At 35.4% G+C, this 18,603-nt stretch overlaps 3 protein-coding genes across 6 annotated transcripts; 2 read left to right on the top strand and 1 right to left on the bottom strand.

Annotated features, from left to right (window-relative positions):
• The first annotated feature begins 2,732 nt into the window (after positions 1-2,732).
• On the top strand, positions 2,733-7,188 carry LOC116123284 (protein starmaker). 3 transcript variants are annotated; one of them, XM_031409073.1, is made up of 4 exons: positions 2,733-2,892; positions 3,037-3,373; positions 4,133-6,389; positions 6,603-6,617. In XM_031409073.1, the coding sequence occupies exons 2-3, from the start codon at positions 3,039-3,041 to the stop codon at positions 6,351-6,353; spliced, it is 2,556 nt and encodes an 851-aa protein (XP_031264933.1). In that variant the 5' UTR covers positions 2,733-2,892; positions 3,037-3,038; the 3' UTR covers positions 6,354-6,389; positions 6,603-6,617. The 3 variants fall into 3 exon arrangements, with proteins under 3 accessions (XP_031264933.1, XP_031264931.1, XP_031264932.1); XM_031409071.1 differs by lacking the exon at positions 6,603-6,617 and adding an exon at positions 6,678-7,188 and having other exon boundaries at positions 2,735-2,892; XM_031409072.1 differs by lacking the exon at positions 6,603-6,617 and adding an exon at positions 6,678-7,188 and having other exon boundaries at positions 2,735-3,373.
• A 601-nt stretch (positions 7,189-7,789) lies between these two features.
• On the bottom strand, positions 7,790-11,377 carry LOC116123287 (vacuolar-processing enzyme). The gene is made up of 9 exons (XM_031409078.1): positions 11,082-11,377; positions 10,845-11,009; positions 10,601-10,757; positions 10,141-10,226; positions 9,851-10,050; positions 9,372-9,420; positions 8,982-9,191; positions 8,340-8,546; positions 7,790-8,156 (listed from the first exon to the last, which is right to left on the bottom strand). Exons 1-9 carry the CDS (start codon positions 11,298-11,300, stop codon positions 7,974-7,976), a joined length of 1,476 nt encoding a protein of 491 aa, XP_031264938.1. The 5' UTR covers positions 11,301-11,377; the 3' UTR covers positions 7,790-7,973.
• A 3,694-nt stretch (positions 11,378-15,071) lies between these two features.
• Positions 15,072-18,520, top strand: LOC116123306. 2 transcript variants are annotated; one of them, XM_031409101.1, is made up of 5 exons: positions 15,072-15,176; positions 15,657-15,930; positions 16,033-16,138; positions 17,768-17,911; positions 17,998-18,517. In XM_031409101.1, exons 2-5 carry the CDS (start codon positions 15,665-15,667, stop codon positions 18,244-18,246), a joined length of 765 nt encoding a protein of 254 aa, XP_031264961.1. In that variant the 5' UTR covers positions 15,072-15,176; positions 15,657-15,664; the 3' UTR covers positions 18,247-18,517. The 2 variants fall into 2 exon arrangements, with proteins under 2 accessions (XP_031264961.1, XP_031264962.1); XM_031409102.1 differs by lacking the exon at positions 15,072-15,176 and adding an exon at positions 15,188-15,332 and having other exon boundaries at positions 17,998-18,520.
• Positions 18,521-18,603: the final 83 nt, after the last annotated feature.

Here is an 18,603-nt window from a genome sequence, read left to right as displayed (position 1 = left end):
TCCCTAACAAACCCAGTTTTATACCCCATTCAGACTCTCCGTTCAACACCGAGCATTTCTGACCTTTAATCAGCAATCAGACGCTCCTGATTACTCCTCTTTCAAACCGTCAAGTCCCATCTATTATGAAGTTATCATGTGCCCGTGGCAAATATAAATTACCTCACGGAGTTTATCGATCTAACAGAATCTTTAACGACGTTGAATTTTTGTTAAATTATAGCACTTGTTTTTTTTTAAAACAATAATTTCAATTATTTTATCCGTAAATAATTTTTTTTGGAGCCGGTGGGGTGGCGCTTAGAACAGTGAATTGGCTAGGGTTAGTTAGTCAAGTGAGTGAGCTAATCATGGTTACTCTTAACCGGACTAGTGAATCTCTCACTTGGATATATCGTGTACATCAGTTTCGTTTCTTATAATTAAATTATCTGAAAACCAAATCACAAGAGTAAATGGATACCCTTTCAATTCAAATCCCTCAATTGAACTTAACATTTTTTTAAACAGATGTTAAAAAACCTCAGTTGCCGAAGTATTTATAAGATAGTTGCCGAAGTATTTATAAGATATTAATTAAGTTATTTTATTTTTATCGATTATAAACTATTTTCAAACTTATTTAAAATGTTAAAATTTTAATGTTCTTATATTGGTTTTATAAATTTGTTTTACCATTACATGAAAGATTATTCACTAACACGAGAATTTTTGAGATAATTATTGTGATTCATGTAAACAGTAAAATCTAAGGTTGAATCGAACAAGGTTAATTCAGTGAGAACAAGAGACACCGGTGTAGTATCAACCATAAGAACTTTGACACTTAAATCAACACGGTTGAGATGAATATTTAGTAAGGCTGAGAGTGGGAAAGAGTTTATCGGGAGTGTCTAGCTAATATGCGAGGCAATTACAAGAAGGTTAACCTCTTTATATAGTGAGCTACTGAAGTTTGAGTTCTTGTAGAATTATACGTTACCATAATAGGAGTTTGAGCAAATAAGAAACTAGTAGTCCTAATCCATGCAGAAGTAAAAGTATTAGTTCTGTAAGATTAGAAACCTTTGATGAACTTGGAAGTAAATATAACTCTTAATCCTATTGTGAGTGAATATGGGCTAATGGATTAGAGCCTAATTTAGCTTAAATGGCAGAAATGCCCAACCCGTGAAGTGGTCCAAAATATAAGTTAATCTAATTTAATCGTAGAGTGATCTAACTCGTGAAATAGCCTAACTTGTGGAGATGGTTGACTCGTGGTGTGGATTAGCTCGTAGAATGGGTCAACCCATAGAATGAATATTCTTACAAAATGAGTCATCCCGCTAGATGGTCTTTCATCATGATGGATTTAAGTATAGACCCAACCGGAATTAGGTTAAAGCACTAAGCTGTATATAGTGTTTACTTCGTTATTGGGTCTGATAAGTTCTAGTACGAATTTTGGCTTATACAATACATAATTGTTAAAGAAATCATTTTCTAAAAACTCTTTTTTCACAACCATTTCATTTTACTTAAATTTAGGTAAAAAAATTGTTTGGTCTTTTGAATTAAAAATTTCAGATTTAATGGTTTGATGCACTTTAAGCAAACATAATGATAAAAATGGACTATTAAAAAAATTTGATTTTTTTTTTAATAGTTTTAATTAATTGGTAACTAAAATGACACTTAAAAATGTTAAGTTGAAATAGATTTAACCAATTATTAAAGCCAATTAAGAATACTAAATAAAAAATATAGTATTTAAACCAATTGATTTTTAATAATTTAGAACATGTTTCACTATAATTCGTCTCAAATTCCAACTCTTAAATTTATAGTATTTACATAAATAAGCATATTTTCTGTTATAAATTAATAATTAGTGTTTAATAGTCTTAAAAGTGATTATAGATAAATAATACTGACATTTTGTTATGCCAATAACCTAAAATCACTTGTGAGGTGTCATTTGGAGCTGACGTGGAATTCTTGTCACTTTAATCTTGAATTATTTAATAATTAATTTTAAAAATTATAAATAAACACTCCTTTTAAAATTGTTGTGATTTTTAGAATCCACAATTATATGTTTGATAAAATAAAATTTTAATTCCTTGATGGATGTATAATAGCAGAAAAGGAACATGTTTCATTTCCTTGATATAGTTATTAATTTAATTTATTATTTAAGAACAAATTAATAATTTAAAAGAAATTAAAATAAAACTGGACTGGGGATGTACCCGGACCGGCCACTGCAAAAATAGACCCACTGGGGATGTACCCGGACCGGCCACTGCAAAAATAGACCCACATACAATAATAAGACAGCATTGCCTGAAGTCCTTGCTTTTATGTAAGGCCCACGATGGACCAAATAAGAAAGTAGTGGCCCTTGATAAATTTCAGAGTTTTTTTTTTAAGTTCAAATACCTGTATTATACATTCATAATACATTAAAGAAATGAGACTATTGTAATTTAAACAAATATTATAATTTATTTATTTTAAAGAAAATTGGAAGTAATTATTTTTATAAAAATATATTATCAATAATAATGCAAATAAACTGAACTTTCTCTATATTAAGGATTTTAACTACATTAGTTAATTAATTGTTATTTAATACAAATATTCATTATAATTTAAAAATAATAATATTCGTTATATTTAAAATATTTCATAATAAATATCTGCACAGTCCTTATCCTTGTAGAATAACCTGACAACCCTCGGATCAAAAAGTTCGTAAATATATAACCCAAGCAAACAGAAGGGAGGTTATTTTTGTCCAGAGAGTTGTCCCCTGAATCAATCCGATTAGGGTTCTTCGTCGAAGCTAGTAACATCAAAACACAGAACAATCAAACCACGCGGTTCCTGTAAACCACTGCACACCAGGTACGTTGCACGCGTTTCTCAATTTCTCATTAACGCGTCGAATTTGAATCGCGACGTTTCTTACTGAATTTTTTCTCGCTTGCACGACCTGGATCGTGACCGTTAGATCTATACTTTTGAACTTGGAGTTGTAATTGTGATTAGATATGTACAACGGCATCGGGTTACAGACCCCGAGAGGGTCCGGGACCAACGGTTACATTCAAACGAACAAGTTTTTCGTCAAGCCGAAGACGGGTAGGGTTACTGACAACACCAAGGGTTTCGAGGCTGGTCAAGGCACGGCTGGCGTCACTAGGAAGGCCAACAAGGAGATCCTCGAGCATGAGCGTAAACGTCAGATTCAGCTTAAGCTCGTGGTGCTCGAGGACAAGCTTGTTGACCAGGGTTACACGGAGGCCGAGATTGAAGAGAAGCTTGAGGAAGCTAGAAGGACGTTGGAAGCCGCCTCAGTTTCTGAGGAAAGTGGTGGAGATGCAAAGTAATTATTCTATCTCAATCTTTATGTTAAATTGCTTTTTCACATGCTAGTTATGGGAATTGGTTTGGTTTTATGGAAATTATGTGTTGATTGACTTTGCCTTTCCTTTCGGCTACAAGGTGATTACTGTTGTCTTCCTTGTTGGCTTTGTTCTGGAGGCGTAGATGTAATTCAGACTGGGAATTATTGAAGGGGAATTGTTTTTAATATTTCTCCTTTGTTCTTGACTCTGGAAAATTCTTGTGTATTCATATCTTTCTTTTAGGGTTTTTTTTCTTTTTCTTTTTTTTATTTTAGGTAAAGGAAGGAGCAAAAGAAACATTCTTTTCGTTCAATTCTACTTATGCGAGTTGTTGGAATGTTGTACGCAAAATTGTTTTCTAATTAGAGAAAATTTTCAGATAGGTTATGCTTAAGAATCATTTTTTTATCATTAGCCTTGCCATTATTGTTTTTATCATGTGCGTTTATGGAAGCTCACAGTTTTCTTTTAGTCTTGCTTATTTTATTTTCTATTTAATTTATATAGGCCATGTGTATTCACGCAATTGTCTTCCTAGAGTTGTCAACTCTAAATTATAGTTTTTACTGTGGTTCTTTTTTCAGGTTTAGTTGGAAAATGGTTTATGATTCAAGATGGACAATAGTTATTATCATTTTTATGCTTGTGATTTGGTTTGATGTGCTAGAAGATTATAATGATAACCTTTTATTGTCATGGGTTATTGATTTGGATTATATATTTTTTTGCTTGATCAGGGTGTCTGCAACAGAAACTCACAAAATTGCCGCTAGAAAGGAGAAGCAGATGGAACAATTTAGAGCTGCTCTTGGTATAAGTACGGCTGAAACTAATGAGAGAGCTGGAGGAGGGGACGATGGAACAGGTGGTCCAAAGAATGGTTTGAATGATGATAGCAATTGGCTTGAGAAAGGTGAACATGCTTTTTTGGATAGAGAGACCAGCTGGAAGAGACATATAGCAGAAGATGGAAAAGCTGAGAAGGATGATAAGAAAAAGGTTGATAAAGATGTGAAACATAAGAAGGATGAGCCTCGGCGCCACAAGGGAGATAGTAGAAAGAGAAGACATAGGGATGATTCTTCTGATTCGGATAGCAGTAATAAGCATAGCGAAGGGATTTCAAAGAAGCATCATAAACGTAGCCTGAGGAGTGATTCTGAGAATGAGACTGATAGTGACCATGGTAAGAAAACAAGTAAATCTTCAAAGAAGCACAAGAAAAGCAGAAAAAATTTAAGTGACAGTTCTGATTCTTCTAGTGATGATGATGACATTGGTAAGGTTAGTTCCAAAAGGAAAGTTGATAAATATGGAAAATCTCATAGGAGGCATGATTCGGATGATAGTTCTGATTCTGATGAAGGCTTCTATAAACAGAAGACTCAGAAGGGGAAGCAGAATATAAAAACAAGAGCACCACATGATTCTAAGGATGACTCTGATACCAGCAGTGGGATGGAAAAGAAAAGAAGTCAAATTGGAAAACAGAACTATCAGCAGGGTGGAAGCCATAGGAGAGAGGGAGAAAATTCTGATGTGAAGCCTCATAGGAAGAGCAATAATGATAGATATGGAAAAAGCTCTAGAAGTAAGGATGATGATGACTTGGTAAAAAGGAGCCATAAGAGGAATGAGTCAGATGATGATTCTTCTGATGCTAGTATTGATGAAAAAATTGAGAAGGGTAGGAGAAGCAGGAGACATGATTCTGGTGAAGAAGATTCAGATTCCAGTTATGAGAGAACAAGGTCCAAGGCAACTGAAAAGAAGTCATCTTCTCTGACTGATGACAGTGATAACAGTGACTCTCATAAAGGAAGCAGTGACAGTGATTCAGACAATAGTGGGAGTGATGACAGACATGAGAGAAGTGGGAAAAACTCTCTGGGTAAAAAAAGAAGTGGACGTGGAGATGCTGTTAATGATAGAGGTGGACAAAGTGGTCCTGGATCAAGTCTTGCTTTAAGTGACAGAAGGCGAGGAAGAAGTGATCTTGACAATGATGTCGCATTAGAGACATTGAAAAAACTAGAAGAGAAAAGTCTGCACCATTATAGGGGAGATGCTGGGGATAGGTATAGATCCACCTCTGGACATGAGGAAAGGATGGCAGGTAAGAGGAAGTTTGATGACGGAAACAGGGAGGAGCATACGGAATCAAAATTAAGAAGTCGGATTGTTGGGAAGGACACTGAGCACAAAGATCATCCTGCAGATGTGAACCTTGAGTCTGAAATGGGCTCTAGACTGTATAGAAACAAGGATATTCAGAGGGTGGATGATTGGGATTACAAAGAGAATGCAGGGGGAAGAAAGCAAAGCAGGGATAATGGGGAGCGTAAGGAGAGAAAGTACCAAAGAGATCAGGAAGAGCATGCTGGGGGAAGAAGGCTCAGTAGGGATGAAGAAGAGCGTAAAGAGAGAAGGCACCAAAGAGATGAGGAGGAGAATGGAGGGGGAAGGTGGTATAGCCGAGATGAAGAGGAGCGTAAAGAGAAAAGGTTCCGAAGAGACGAGGAAGAGCATGTAGGGGGAAGAAGGCACAGCAGGGATGAAGAGGAGCGTAAAGTGAGAAAGCGCTATGAAGATGAGGAAGAGCATGCAGGGGGAAGGAGGCACAGCCGGGATGAAGAGGAGTGTAAAGAGAGAAAGCGCAATGATGATGAGGAAGAGTATTTAGGTGGAAGAAGGCACAGCAGGGATGAAGAGGCGCGTAAAGGGAGAAAACACCAAAGAGATGAGGAAGAGGATAGCAAGTATAGAAGGCATGGAGAATATGATGAAGGGCTTCATCAGGGTAGTCGAAAGCATGGAAGAGGGGAGGAAGATGAAAGAGGAAGTAAAGGTCGTGAGCGTGAAAAACAATCTGATTACTCCAAAAGAGGTAGATATGATGATTCTCGGTCAAGTGAGAGAAAGAGGTACAAAGGTGATGATGATTGGGGCAGATATTGAGACTAGAGATTCTTTATGAGATTCAGAGTATAGCTGGTGAGTGTTTTTGTTTATAATAAACTATATTTAAATTTGTTAAACAAATGTCATATTTCACAAGTTTAAGCTAGAAGATGCCAATTTCTAATGCGTTGTACTCTGCTAAATTTGATTTTTAAACTTAATTACTGTAATTTCGGCAGAATTCTATCATTTGCTTTGTTTTGTGGTTTCTTTTTCTTGATTGAAGTTTTAAATGGATTGTTACAGCCTTGCCAAACCAATGATTGTCTTGATTTTGTGGGTTTATTTTTCCTGATTGAAGTTTAAATGGATTTTTTACAGCCTTGCCAAACCAATTCCGACTAAGTAGACATTCTTCAAGAGCTGAACGAGTTCATTAAGGTTTAGGGAGGTGGAAACTCTGCTGCATGTATTGGGTGATACAGAGCAACTGTTGATTTCTATGAGAGGTTTTTGATCTCTCATACAGTTATCTTGTACCAGTTTGTGAAGGCGTATTGCTGAATAAGATTTTCACTCTTTGTTGAATGAATGTGTACTTAGTTTATTATGCTAAGGTTACAGTGGGGAATGCTCGTGGCTTGGCTGGAAAACTTGGGTGACAAATATTACTTGCTATCTCACAATGTACTTGGTTTGATCTAAAGGGAAATGAAACCCTGAGTAATATGTTTTGATATTGGTAGATGATGATGATCTACATCTACCTGGTTTTGTTGTCTTTTAAGGATTTTATTATTTTAACATAAAACTTATTCCATGTTGTGAGAAACATGATTCTAATTCTTGAATCATAGTATAGATGATAAGAGTTTTGAGTATTATAATTTAACGAATGGTGTTATTATTTTGAATATAACGAAATGCTTAGTCATCCTTTAATCGATCCTGGAAGAGCTTAAACTGGCAATGGCAGCAGGCCAGCAGCTTGCATTATGGCTCTCTTGACAACGATTTTTATCTGCTCTGCTTCTACTGCTAAGCCCATGGATACTTAAGAGATTGTTAACATGTTATACATCTCCCTAGAATTACTGGCTGGATTTTTTATTTTTATTTTCATTTTCTCAAACGATTCCAGTTGGCTGCAAATGCTCGATGGTCTTTTATAATCCTTCTCATTTGAGATATATTTCGAAAATATGTGCCTTCGGGATGGCTATGCTTTTTTCAGGTGAATCTGACGGCTGAAATATGAGGCTACATTACAATTGTTTAGAATTACAGGATATACGGTTCTGAAGATGGCACTTTTAAAAAAACATTATAATTCCAAGCTTCTAACAATGTGTCCTTACTCGTCAGTTCTTAAGCCTCAGGGACAAGGCTCAAATCTGTGCCCGTTTTGAACATGCCTGCCACTCCCACTGGGAAAACATGTGGGCCAATATTGATATGAAAGACGAAGGTAAACATAAATTTACGTGCATACATTTGAAATATGCACTTTCGAATAACAACTGCTGTTCAGCAGAAAGGGGGTCCAAACGTCATATTTACACCAAGCAATCACAAGAGCAATCAAAATACATTAAGGTTATAGTCTGTATATGTTAACACACTGACACTATCAGACCCATGAACTGGCTTTATCATATTTGCACAGTTCTGCACCATTTATGCACTGAACCCTTTGTGGAGAGAACTCCAAGGATTCAACGGAATGCTGACACAAGCTTGTTCAGATGCTTCAGCCATCTTCTCCTTCTGAATTCCTGCGTTGCAAATGTTTGCAAGAGAACGCATATGTTTCATTCCATATTGGGATAGGGATCCACAGTGCGTCTCGAAAGTCCTGACCTGCATAGCGTAGTATGGCACAAGTTTTCAATGATTAAACTAGCCAGAATAAACCCTTTCTCAATAGCAGAAAATTTTCATGTTTCCAAAAATGCACCATCAGCAGAACTGGATTATATATGTTGAACAACATAGGAAGAAATAGGCACAAATATGAACAAAAAGGTTTAAAAAGAAGTTTACCAGCGATTTCAGGCAGTCCCAGTCATCCACTAGAGGTTGACCTGCCTGTCGAACAGTGTTCAAGACCTCTGGACCTTTCTCAATTCCAAATAAGAGCTTCCCAACGAGTTTGACGCTGTGGTCTATATGCACTCTATGAGACATTGCTTCAACAAACTGCTTCTGAGCTTCAACCTTCCTCAAAGAACCCTCAGGGGCCTTGCGGTACTGTACAAAATAAATGATAGCCCAAGTGAGTTAGGGTTAACACGTCAAAGAACCAGTTTCATAAATTATTGAAGACAGGGCCATTATTTTATCTCATTTTCCTTCACACTTTTCACATAGTGAGAATGTTAAATCAGATAATAAGATGTAAAAATTACATCCTATTGTAATCTTCCACCAACTTATTTTAGGCAAATTTAACCGTGCTCTTATTTTGCTCATCAGAGCTCCTCTCATGCTGCTTTTGGTATTCTAGAGAAATTACAGATCTAAAAGCTTCTGAAAAAATCACAAAAACCTCATGTTATCTACACCAATCTTTAAAGGAGATGAAAAACTACCAAGCATGTGTAAACCACATCATTACCATTCCATTCCAAATTAGAAAACAATACATCAATGAGATATACAAGTAATGGAATAAAAAGTACAAACCTTATCCCAGAAGTGCACGAGATCAGCATCACGCTGGTTAACAGCTTTTGAGGATGGCCTCAAGGAATTTTCGTCAATAAAAGTGTAATTATCGTTTGCAGGATTTGTACCCAAGTACAAGAAGAGATTGTCCTTGCTAAGCCCAATATCACCATATTGCATGACATGAGAGCCAAAGGCAGAATTGTCACTAGCAGTCCTCCTTTTAACCTGAAAACGCCAACATCATTCTATTGATGGTCAAAACCATTTTAAACTGGAAGGCATCCGTAACCTTCCAGGTTTGACACTATTCAGCAACCAATTATAGCACTTGTATGCACCCAATATTAGAGCCATCTGTAGATAATGAAATTCCACAAGATGATATGGTTGACAATAAGCTCTTACCAGTTCATACTGCTGGTGCAAAGTTTCTGTCCTCAGGTTGTGTATGTCACTGTACAAAAAAAGTAAGAATATTACAGTTTACACAAAACACTAAAACAGTGAATGAACTTTGGAATTTTCATTATTAAGGCAGACAATTTAACCAACCAAAGACAACCGAAGGGCTAAAATATGCCCAAATGGCAATTGTATAAAAGTTGGTCAATAAGTTGGCATGGTGCATAATTTGTATGAATGAGAAGCACATCAGCCACTTAACCCCTGTTTTTTGTATTTTATAACAGCCACTAAAATTATTCACGGGAAAGACTAGTGTGTAGATGTCCAGTCAAACCAAATAATTGACTATTTCTGATACTTCTATGACTAAGCTGCATGTTTCACTACTAGGATGAAACGAATTAAATTAAAATTGTTGCCATTAAGCTGCATGCTTCACTACTAGGATGAAATGAATTAAATTAAAATTGTTGTCATACCTGTCCTCCATCCAAGCAACACTATACAAGTCACCCAAACAGGTTTCGTATTCAGGTGGAGGACTAGGATTCTCCCCAGGGCAATAGGTCCCCCAACTGCTCTCTTCTGCATTAGATGCTGTGGTTGCATAGATATTCAAACCCTCAGGAAGAAGACCCTCAAAGATACTTCCAGATTCACAGGCTTCAAGATAAAATACCTACAGTTTTACATATGTAAATCAACAAAGTTGCAACTTTCCAAAAACTGTCAAAACACATACAGTAAACAGCAGTTCACCAATAATTACCAAGCTTTTGTAGGTCCCCAAAGCAAACTTCTTCTTTAAGACATCGATCAAATCGTTTGCATAAAGATATGGGCTGGTTGGCATCCCTTAATAGATAATGAAATAAATGTAATTCATGAAATGTTTCATTGGATTGCCATGAAGATAAAGGAAAGGAGAAAATAAAGATTTTACACTTATAACTATGCAGTTGTTTGTCCTAAATGTATGGTTCATATTAATAATATTCATAACCACCAAACCATATGTTTTTTGGGTATCCATGCAATATAACACTAAAAAAAGATGCAAATCTCCTATATAATAACATAAAGAAGAAACACCAAATTTAGTGATTGCTGCTCAACTCAAACCATAAATTAAAACATAAGATGAATACTGATCAAATACACTGAGAACAGAACACTTAATAAGAGGTAACAAGCCATGAAATCTAGTAACGAAGTTATGAAATACTAACCGAGCACCCCAGGACCTCCATGATCTGTGTAGTATATAAAAATATGATCGTTTGGACCACTATCCACAACCTTTCCGCTGCCCCCTGTTAGAGCAGTTTTGTTTCCAAGGATAGCAGCAAAGAAGTTTCCAACAGTAACATCTTCCCCAACATAATCCTTCCATAACAAAATAAACCACATCAATCACTTTGCAATATTAATATCAGATCACTGGGTTCCAGTAAACGGACAAACCAAACTAACCTTTGGAACTCCGTTGTAAACATCATCACCGTGCGGACTGTTGATGATCACTCCAGGCCTAGGGTTTTCTTCATTGGAAGCTATATCATCGTACATGAAAACAATAATATTTTCCTCTTTCAAACCGCCTTTCCTCAAGAGTTGGTAAGCGTGACAAACATCAGCCTGAAATGCAGAATTTGAAAATTAGAAAACAGATATCGCTAAATTTTGATAATTTCAAGGAATTTATATAACCTGGTGCCTGTAATTCCAGTAGCCGTTTGATCCTGCAATCAGGACCGCCCATCTCGTCCCCACAGTATCATCGTCGCCGTTGACCGCACCAGGACGGAAGAACCTAGATGCTTCTGAGGGTAATCGGAGGACGTCACCGGATATGTCTCTGGTTCCGACGACAATTCCGGAAAGGGCGGCAAGGAGCGTGAGCAACACGCTAGCTGTAACGCGCGTCATAGTCGAGGGGAGAGGATTGATTGGTGGAGCGAAATTTACAAAGGAAAGGCGGTTGCCGAGAGGAAATTTATAGTGGCGGGTCAATCACTCTTTTTTTTTTTTTAAAGATAGGGCGATTTCAGCTGGCACGTACACGTCAGCGAGAAAGAGAGAAACTTTTGTTAGGGACGGTCCCGATGCAACTGATTTTTGTTTATAAATTGTTAAATCCGGTGCATCTTGTCCGTTGGTTTGCATGACCCTTACTTTAACGGATGGATTATGGAAGCATAAGCCCATCGTTGATACGCAACGTTGTTTTATTGGCTGGATTTAACATTTTCAACTTGTCCAAGGAAAGAGCTAACTCAGCTGAGTGGAAATAGGGATGAATGTGTGAATATACAGTACTTTTGCTTTATCAATAAACATCAATTAAAAAAACAATAATTTAAAATAATTCCATAAATAATTGTCATAATTTATTATATGATGTCAAATGTGAAGGCAATTTTCAAGGCGTTTAAATATACTTATCCTTAAAAGACTGGTTAACAGTACAAGGATGTATGTAGCCTTGTAATGACTAATGATGCATTAAACAGAATTGATTTAATTTCAAAAGTGTGAATCTGTTGACCGTTTCCAAGCTCTCGTGATTTGCACACGCATGTACACTCTACCTCTTGTTATGCATTTACTTATTACGATCATTTAGAGTAAACTAACCCACCCAATGTTTGCCTTCATGACATTTTTCACCCAAATTAATATTATGTTACTATCTAAAACTGATTCTTGCAGCAAAAATTTTCTCTGTCACCACCGTCTGGACCTCCAGTTTCTTCTCTACAAAACTCCTCTCACTCTGACATCTGATTTCTCATCGATTGCTGGCCACTGCAAAGCTAGAGTTTCTTATTCTTAATTGATTTTCAACTGATCTTGACGGTAAATATTTAATCGATTACCACCATTCGATCCACCAACCTCTATTCTATAAAACCCTCTTACCCTGACTCCTGATAACTTGCCGAATGCTGACTGAGAAAGTAAAATGTATTTTGGGTATTAACGAAATATAAATGTTGGATTGGAAAGTTGTATTTTGAAACTTTATAGATGAAAAAGTGTCATTAAGACAACCCTTGGGTGGGAAAAAGTTTTACCTAAATTTTAAAGATTACATTTGATTATCAAGTAAACTAATAAAATTAAAAACTTAAAAACAATTCAAAAGTCATTGTTAATTGTATCAAACATATATAACAATGGACAATTTGTCAATTCATTACGGTATAAAAACTCTTAAGAGACTACTTGTATTATAAATTAGGTACTATATAGTCTCTATTACCGTAGAGATTATCATATTGAATAATACTATACTTATAACTGAATCATACAACCAAACAAAAAACATAGGACAAAATATTCATTTTACTTGAATTTTGTAAAATTTTTATCCGATTGTATACCTAGTTGTATGACACAGTTATAAGTATAACATTATTCTTATCATGTTTCGTGTTAGTATCTAATAGATGATCATGATTATGACATCATTTGAATGTACTCTTGAAGGTGTATTGTAGTATGTAGGGGTGTTCGGTTCCGAGTACCCTGTATTTTTTGAAGGAACCGCAACCGATGATTCCTTAAAATTTGGAACCGGAACCGGAACTAACGGTTCCTAGGTACCCAGAATCGGAACCTGTAACAACAGTTCAGGTTCCGGTTCTGGGTACCTTGTAAAATTACATGACCCTCAAAAAGTTTTTAAAATGGCAAAAAAACCGTTAAAAACTTACAAACATCACCCCCGCACACAACACGCCCCCCCCCCCCCCCCCCCCCCCAACTTGTGAAACTTGTTAACAAAATAAAATTATAAATTCAAAATTACAAACTCCATTATTTTGTAAAGATAGATTCTCAAAAGTCAAACCAACTTACTTTAAATGTTATGAAAATATATATAAACGTATTCACATTACTTTTTCTATAAAAGTTTTCATTCACCCCATACTTTTTAATTTTATTTTATTTATTCTCGGTTTCTGGTTCCGGTTCCCATTCCTAATTATAAGAACAGAACTGGAACCGGAACCGCACAGTAACGGTTTCAAAAATTTGGAATTGGAACCTACCCATTGACGGCCGTTTCTGGTAGGAACCGAAACCAAATCCTGTGTACCCGCCGGTTTCGGTTCCAATCGGTTCTTTTGAATACCCTAGTAGTATGGTATGAGTTAGATATTTTTGTGATTATATGTCCTTGTTGTGACAACATTTGGATGGATCTATTATAATAGCATACAAAAAACAAAGCAAGTATGGCCCATTATTTTTCTTGGGAGAATGAGTTGGGCGGAATCACTAGAATCATTTATAAAACAAAGTGGAAAAAGAAATGATGCGGACACATACTTTACTTGCACTCTTCATCCACTAATTCTACAGGCCCCTTTCATTTTCATATGGGTAAATCACCGTCCCTCTTTGTTTTTGTACCCAAATCCAAAAACTGGGGGCTTCATCTCATTACACAACATCATAATTCCTTGTATTTTTTATAATTTTATTATTGATTTCTCCTGCAATAAAATTGTAGGTTAGATGGTAGTGTGCGATTTACGGTAAACAAAAACGTCAGACTCGGGAGTTTTTATTGTCTTTATTTTCAAGCATGTTTCATTGAGTGACCCCGAAACATCCAAGACAATGACGCCTCCTTTAATTTGAATTTCTTATATAATTAAATATTATGTATATATTAATTAATTGAATGGACGAGAATCACACTATCATAATTGGCGGTGCTTCTTAAATCTCTCAATTTTTGAAAGCAAATGGGACACTCTTTTGGTGGGTTCGTCATCAATATCACTGTTTTAAGTCCTCATCAACTTCATTATTATTCTTATTGTTAAATACATTTCTATTATATTTAAAAAAAAATTAGTTTAAAACCTTATTTAATTCTAAAAATAACCCTAATTAATTTGGTTTAATTAGGATTTTTATTTGCATCTTTTTTTTTTTTTTTTCCTCTAAATTTCAAACTTAATTAGGGTTTTTGTTTACACCCCATTTTCCCTATTTCTTAATTAGGTTTTTTGTTTATACCTCTTCTTTCCAATTTCAAATTTGAAACCGACATTTCTTTACTTTAGATTCAGTAGCAGATACTGAAATTTCTGTTAGAGTAGGCCAAAATAAAAACTAATTGCACATTAATATTTTTGTTAAGGTGAGCCAAAATCTAGAAATTGCACATATTAATATTTAGAAAAAAAATTGAGGGTGGGCCCAAAATTAGTCTGGATCCACCCCTGGACAGATTCATATTCATATTGAGATTCAAATTCATCCAATTATGTGATTACTTTCTCCATAGTATTTAATATATTTTCACAAAACAAAAAATTATTTGAAATACAAAAAAGAAATGATTCGATGATTAAGAAAAATTCGATGTAGGGATTTATGCAAGCATTAAAATTAAAAAAAACATAAAATAGAGAACGAGTGCTTTAGAAAATATTATATCATTAAGGTTAAACTTGTTAAGGAAAAATATGTTAAAAAGCAAGGATTTAAAAAAAAATCAAAATTTTATTTTTTGGCCCTTTTAAACAAAATATCTGCGGCCCAAACTGGAACCAAAGCCTTTTACTAAAAAGGAGTTGGGTTGGGTTTGGATAATGGGTTGAACTGGGCTTGGAAATATTCTGGAGAAACCAATTCCTACTTCATCACCTACTTCCCTACATGAAACCCTAGCCCATAAAAAACGCACCGTTTGAAGCTCAGAGCGATATAAACTATTTCTCTTCCCGCATCGAAGTTCTTTCCATTGCCTAAACAAGTTTAAAAGGTTTTAACACTATACAGGTAAACAGATATAAAACAGCTTCATTCTTATATATGATTCTGACTAGGGTTTTACCAGGATTTGGTGCTTGGTTTTAGTTTATAATTATCTCTTAATATCACTCGTGGTGTTGTTTTTGCTATTTTTAGTTCTGTGCGGGGTTTTAGGTATAAAAGGTAACGAGTCAACTGTCATTGCTGTGAAGTTTTTGCTTTCTGAAAATAAAAACTTCTTTCTATTTTTTTTTTTTTTTTTGAAACACGGATTATCTTGATAATGGCTGCTTCTATGCTAATTTATGTTCATGATTTATAAGGTTTTTTTTTTAGTTCGTTTTTATTTTTATCTGTTCTCTATTACCTGAAACATATCAGTATTCAAGTCCAGTGTTACTCACTGCTTGTTTATGTGATTAGTTAATTTCTAATTGTTCTCTTCTTTTTTCTGCTTGTGAATTGTTCTTGAAATTATTAATACAACTGTTCTCTGCCTGTTTTTAGGAGCATTTATGGAGGAAGGAGAGAACATATTAGGAGCCATTTATGAAGATGACAACTTAGAAGATCTTGAAGATATTGAGATGCTTGATGTAGAAGAGGGAGAGCTTTTGGAGCATGATTCAAGCACACAAACCAATTTGGAGCAAAGCCATGGTGGGGATGCCAATGTTGGAAATGTGGAATTACAAAGTAAAAATCGTAGGCGTAGGGCAAACAAGAAGAAGAATAAGAAAAAGAGGAGTGGTCTAGGCCCAAAGTTTACTGACATAAACAGGTTATGTTTTTAGTGCACATTTGCACACATTTTTCAACTTGAAAGAGGTTGGGGTTTAGGAGTTTTTTGTGGTTCTAATATTGGAATAATTTATGTTCACAGGTTTGTTTCGGATACATGTAAGCATCTGAAGGAGAGAAAATCATACATGGTATACACTGCTGTAGGTTGCCTGGGGGTTTCTGCACTCAGTGATCTCATTAAAGAGGTATATCATATTCCATTGATTCTTTGTCTGTTGGATTCACAAATATATGATGCATGCAGTTTAAGGTTTCTGGTCTGCATTTAAAATTTTCATTGTGGGATGTGCCTGTGCAACTTGTTTTGGTAGAATGTGTGTTTATTTCAATTTCGTTTTGCAAATTGTACCTTTAGGTGGAGATCTGGGTGTGCTGACATTTGTCTTCAAAGTTCATGTGTTATGCACATAGTAGCTTTTCTGTTAGATACCACATTGTACACCTTTCCTCTTCACGCTAATGTCAGTCCTGAATCAATAATTATCATTAGTTCTGAATACTTCTGAGTATGACCTCAGCTTATTTCCTGATCTCTTTGCCTTGTTGACCATATGCTGGTATCTACTGTGTGGCCAGAAGAGGCTCTGGTCCCCCAAGCCTGTAAAACTTGTTTAAATTACTTAATCCCTTGCTTACAACTTTAACCCTTATATTTTTATTTTTATTTTTTTTATTCTTTGGCCCCCATAATTTACTGGTTTTTCAGACACTGGTTCCCCCAAACCTTAAACTCTGGCTCTGCCCTTGTGTTGGTATGTTTACCAATGAAACATTTAGCTGGTGTGCAAAAGTAAGATTCACTTTGTTCCTGTGAGGAAAGGTGAGAATTGGGTTGCAGTTGGATTTCGACCACCCTAGTGCTGACAATGCATATCCACTCTGTTTGAAGCCATACTACCATTCTTGATATCTGATGCTCTATATTTGTCTCGATACACTTGCAGATTTTTCTGGCAGAAGCCATTTTGCTGCTTCAAATTATGTGCTCTGAGCTGAGACATACCCTGGCTGAACCAATTCATCATAATCTTTTTGTGTAGGTTGATATAATTTTTTTCTTCTAGTTTTGTCACTCATCACTCATGTAAAAATACTTTCTTCCATGTAGTTTTCTGAATGTCATATGTAGAAACAGATATTTTGCCGATTTTGATCCTTGGAAAGGTGCTTTACAAATTTTTGATAGAAAAACTGGTTTGAACCTTCCATATAGATGAATTCAGATTATTTGTCATGCCAATGATAGACATAAGTGAGTGTCAAGATTGTTTTGGGCCTTCTTGTTTGTGTTTGTGTACTCTTTTTGTTGTTTGGCTCAACTTAAATTATTTAATAGCAGAACATGAGTACCTTTTTGGTTTCTGGGTCCTCATTTCACCATGTTTGATTTACAAATCAGTACATTTTTTATATAGTTATTTTAATTATGTTTATTGAAATTTTCTTTCATTATACATATTGCACTATTCTGCTGATAAGACATCATATAAACTTTACGTTTGATAAGTTCTGATTTGATCTCTGTTAGAAAAAATGTTGGTTGAAATTTGGGATCGAGCTGTGCAAGTATATCTACATCTTCTCTGAAGCAATTTCTTACAGTAATACGTAGGGAATTTATGGTTTACATATCTGAGCTATTAATTTCTTCTAGTCATGCTCATGCATATTTTTTTGTTCTGATGCTACCCCTCGATTTTGTTTATTGGGGATATTATTTTGTTATTAGATTTTGCATTTCATCTTTGCTGCTCCTGTTTGGTGAAATGCCACTTTTCTAATGGGATATCTGTGATGAAATGTTTAATTTTCAGGTGGATGCAATCCAGGCATGTGGAGGTCAGATGACTGCTGATGGCAGACGTTCCAGAACAGGTGGTGGCATATTATGGGGCATAATTAGAGCACGATCACCAGGTACCTACAAAGAGATAATGAAAAAAACAAAGGAATTTGAGGTGAGTTTATGGAATTTTTTGTATTGTTTATGTATTTTTTACATTTTATATTAATTTTTATAAAAAATTTAAATTTATTATCTCAGAAGCAATTCAAGCAACAAAATAACAGGCAAGCAGTAGAACAAACCAAAGAGGATTCCTCACACCGAGCAGATTTTGCTCTGACCAATGAAATCTCTCCCAGTATTCCAGATGGTTCAGAGATTGTGCCTCAAAATCAGCAGAAACAGTCAAGTGTTGAAGGGAAACACAAATCTGTTCGTGAGAGGATCAGGGTACCTGTATCTTATGATGATCTGCTTGTAGAGGATTCGAGAACTGAGTCACTGTGATTCTCAGAAATATATTATGACTCTGATTGATTTTTGACCGCGTGGAGATACATTTGTGGATACACCTTTATTGAGGCCAGAAACAGAAAATTTTTCCATCTTAGAAAAAGGGTACTGAGAATATTGGCTATTACTTTTTGTTGAAAATAGCTGCTCATTGTTATTGAGGCTTTTGGTATTTAATCTTGAATATATGATTCTTATAATTTCATATTAAGAGATTATTATAGTAGTATGGAGAGCCTTTATCTGTTTTAATTCTTGTCATAGCAGCTCCAAACATGGTTTTCATGCAGTTGAGTTTAGCAGGTGATGAAAATTAACTAAATTGAAATGGAGTGCGAAACATTTAGTCAT

Source organism: Pistacia vera, unplaced genomic scaffold (genome assembly GCF_008641045.1).
Source record: "Pistacia vera cultivar Batoury unplaced genomic scaffold, PisVer_v2 Contig141, whole genome shotgun sequence".
NCBI lineage: Eukaryota > Viridiplantae > Streptophyta > Magnoliopsida > Sapindales > Anacardiaceae > Pistacia > Pistacia vera.
The sequence above is the reverse complement of the archived record's forward strand: the minus strand, read 5'-3'. Positions and strand labels throughout refer to the sequence as shown.

Excerpts from the sequence above, each read along its gene's own strand:
- LOC116123287 (XM_031409078.1), bottom strand. The coding sequence starts at position 11,300 with ATGACGCGCGTTACAGCTAGCGTGTTGCTCACGCTCCTTGCCGCCCTT. Across the intron at positions 11,010-11,081 it reads ACTGGAATTACAGGCACCAG|GCTGATGTTTGTCACGCTTA; the intron begins GTTATATAAATT and ends TCTGCATTTCAG. Across the intron at positions 10,227-10,600 it reads TGGAGGTCCTGGGGTGCTCG|GGATGCCAACCAGCCCATAT; the intron begins GTTAGTATTTCA and ends TTATCTATTAAG.
- LOC116123284 (XM_031409071.1), top strand. The coding sequence starts at position 3,039 with ATGTACAACGGCATCGGGTTACAGACCCCGAGAGGGTCCGGGACCAAC. Across the intron at positions 3,374-4,132 it reads GAAAGTGGTGGAGATGCAAA|GGTGTCTGCAACAGAAACTC; the intron begins GTAATTATTCTA and ends TTGCTTGATCAG.
- LOC116123306 (XM_031409102.1), top strand. The coding sequence starts at position 15,665 with ATGGAGGAAGGAGAGAACATATTAGGAGCCATTTATGAAGATGACAAC. Across the intron at positions 15,931-16,032 it reads AAGTTTACTGACATAAACAG|GTTTGTTTCGGATACATGTA; the intron begins GTTATGTTTTTA and ends TTATGTTCACAG. Across the intron at positions 17,912-17,997 it reads AAAAAACAAAGGAATTTGAG|AAGCAATTCAAGCAACAAAA; the intron begins GTGAGTTTATGG and ends TTATTATCTCAG.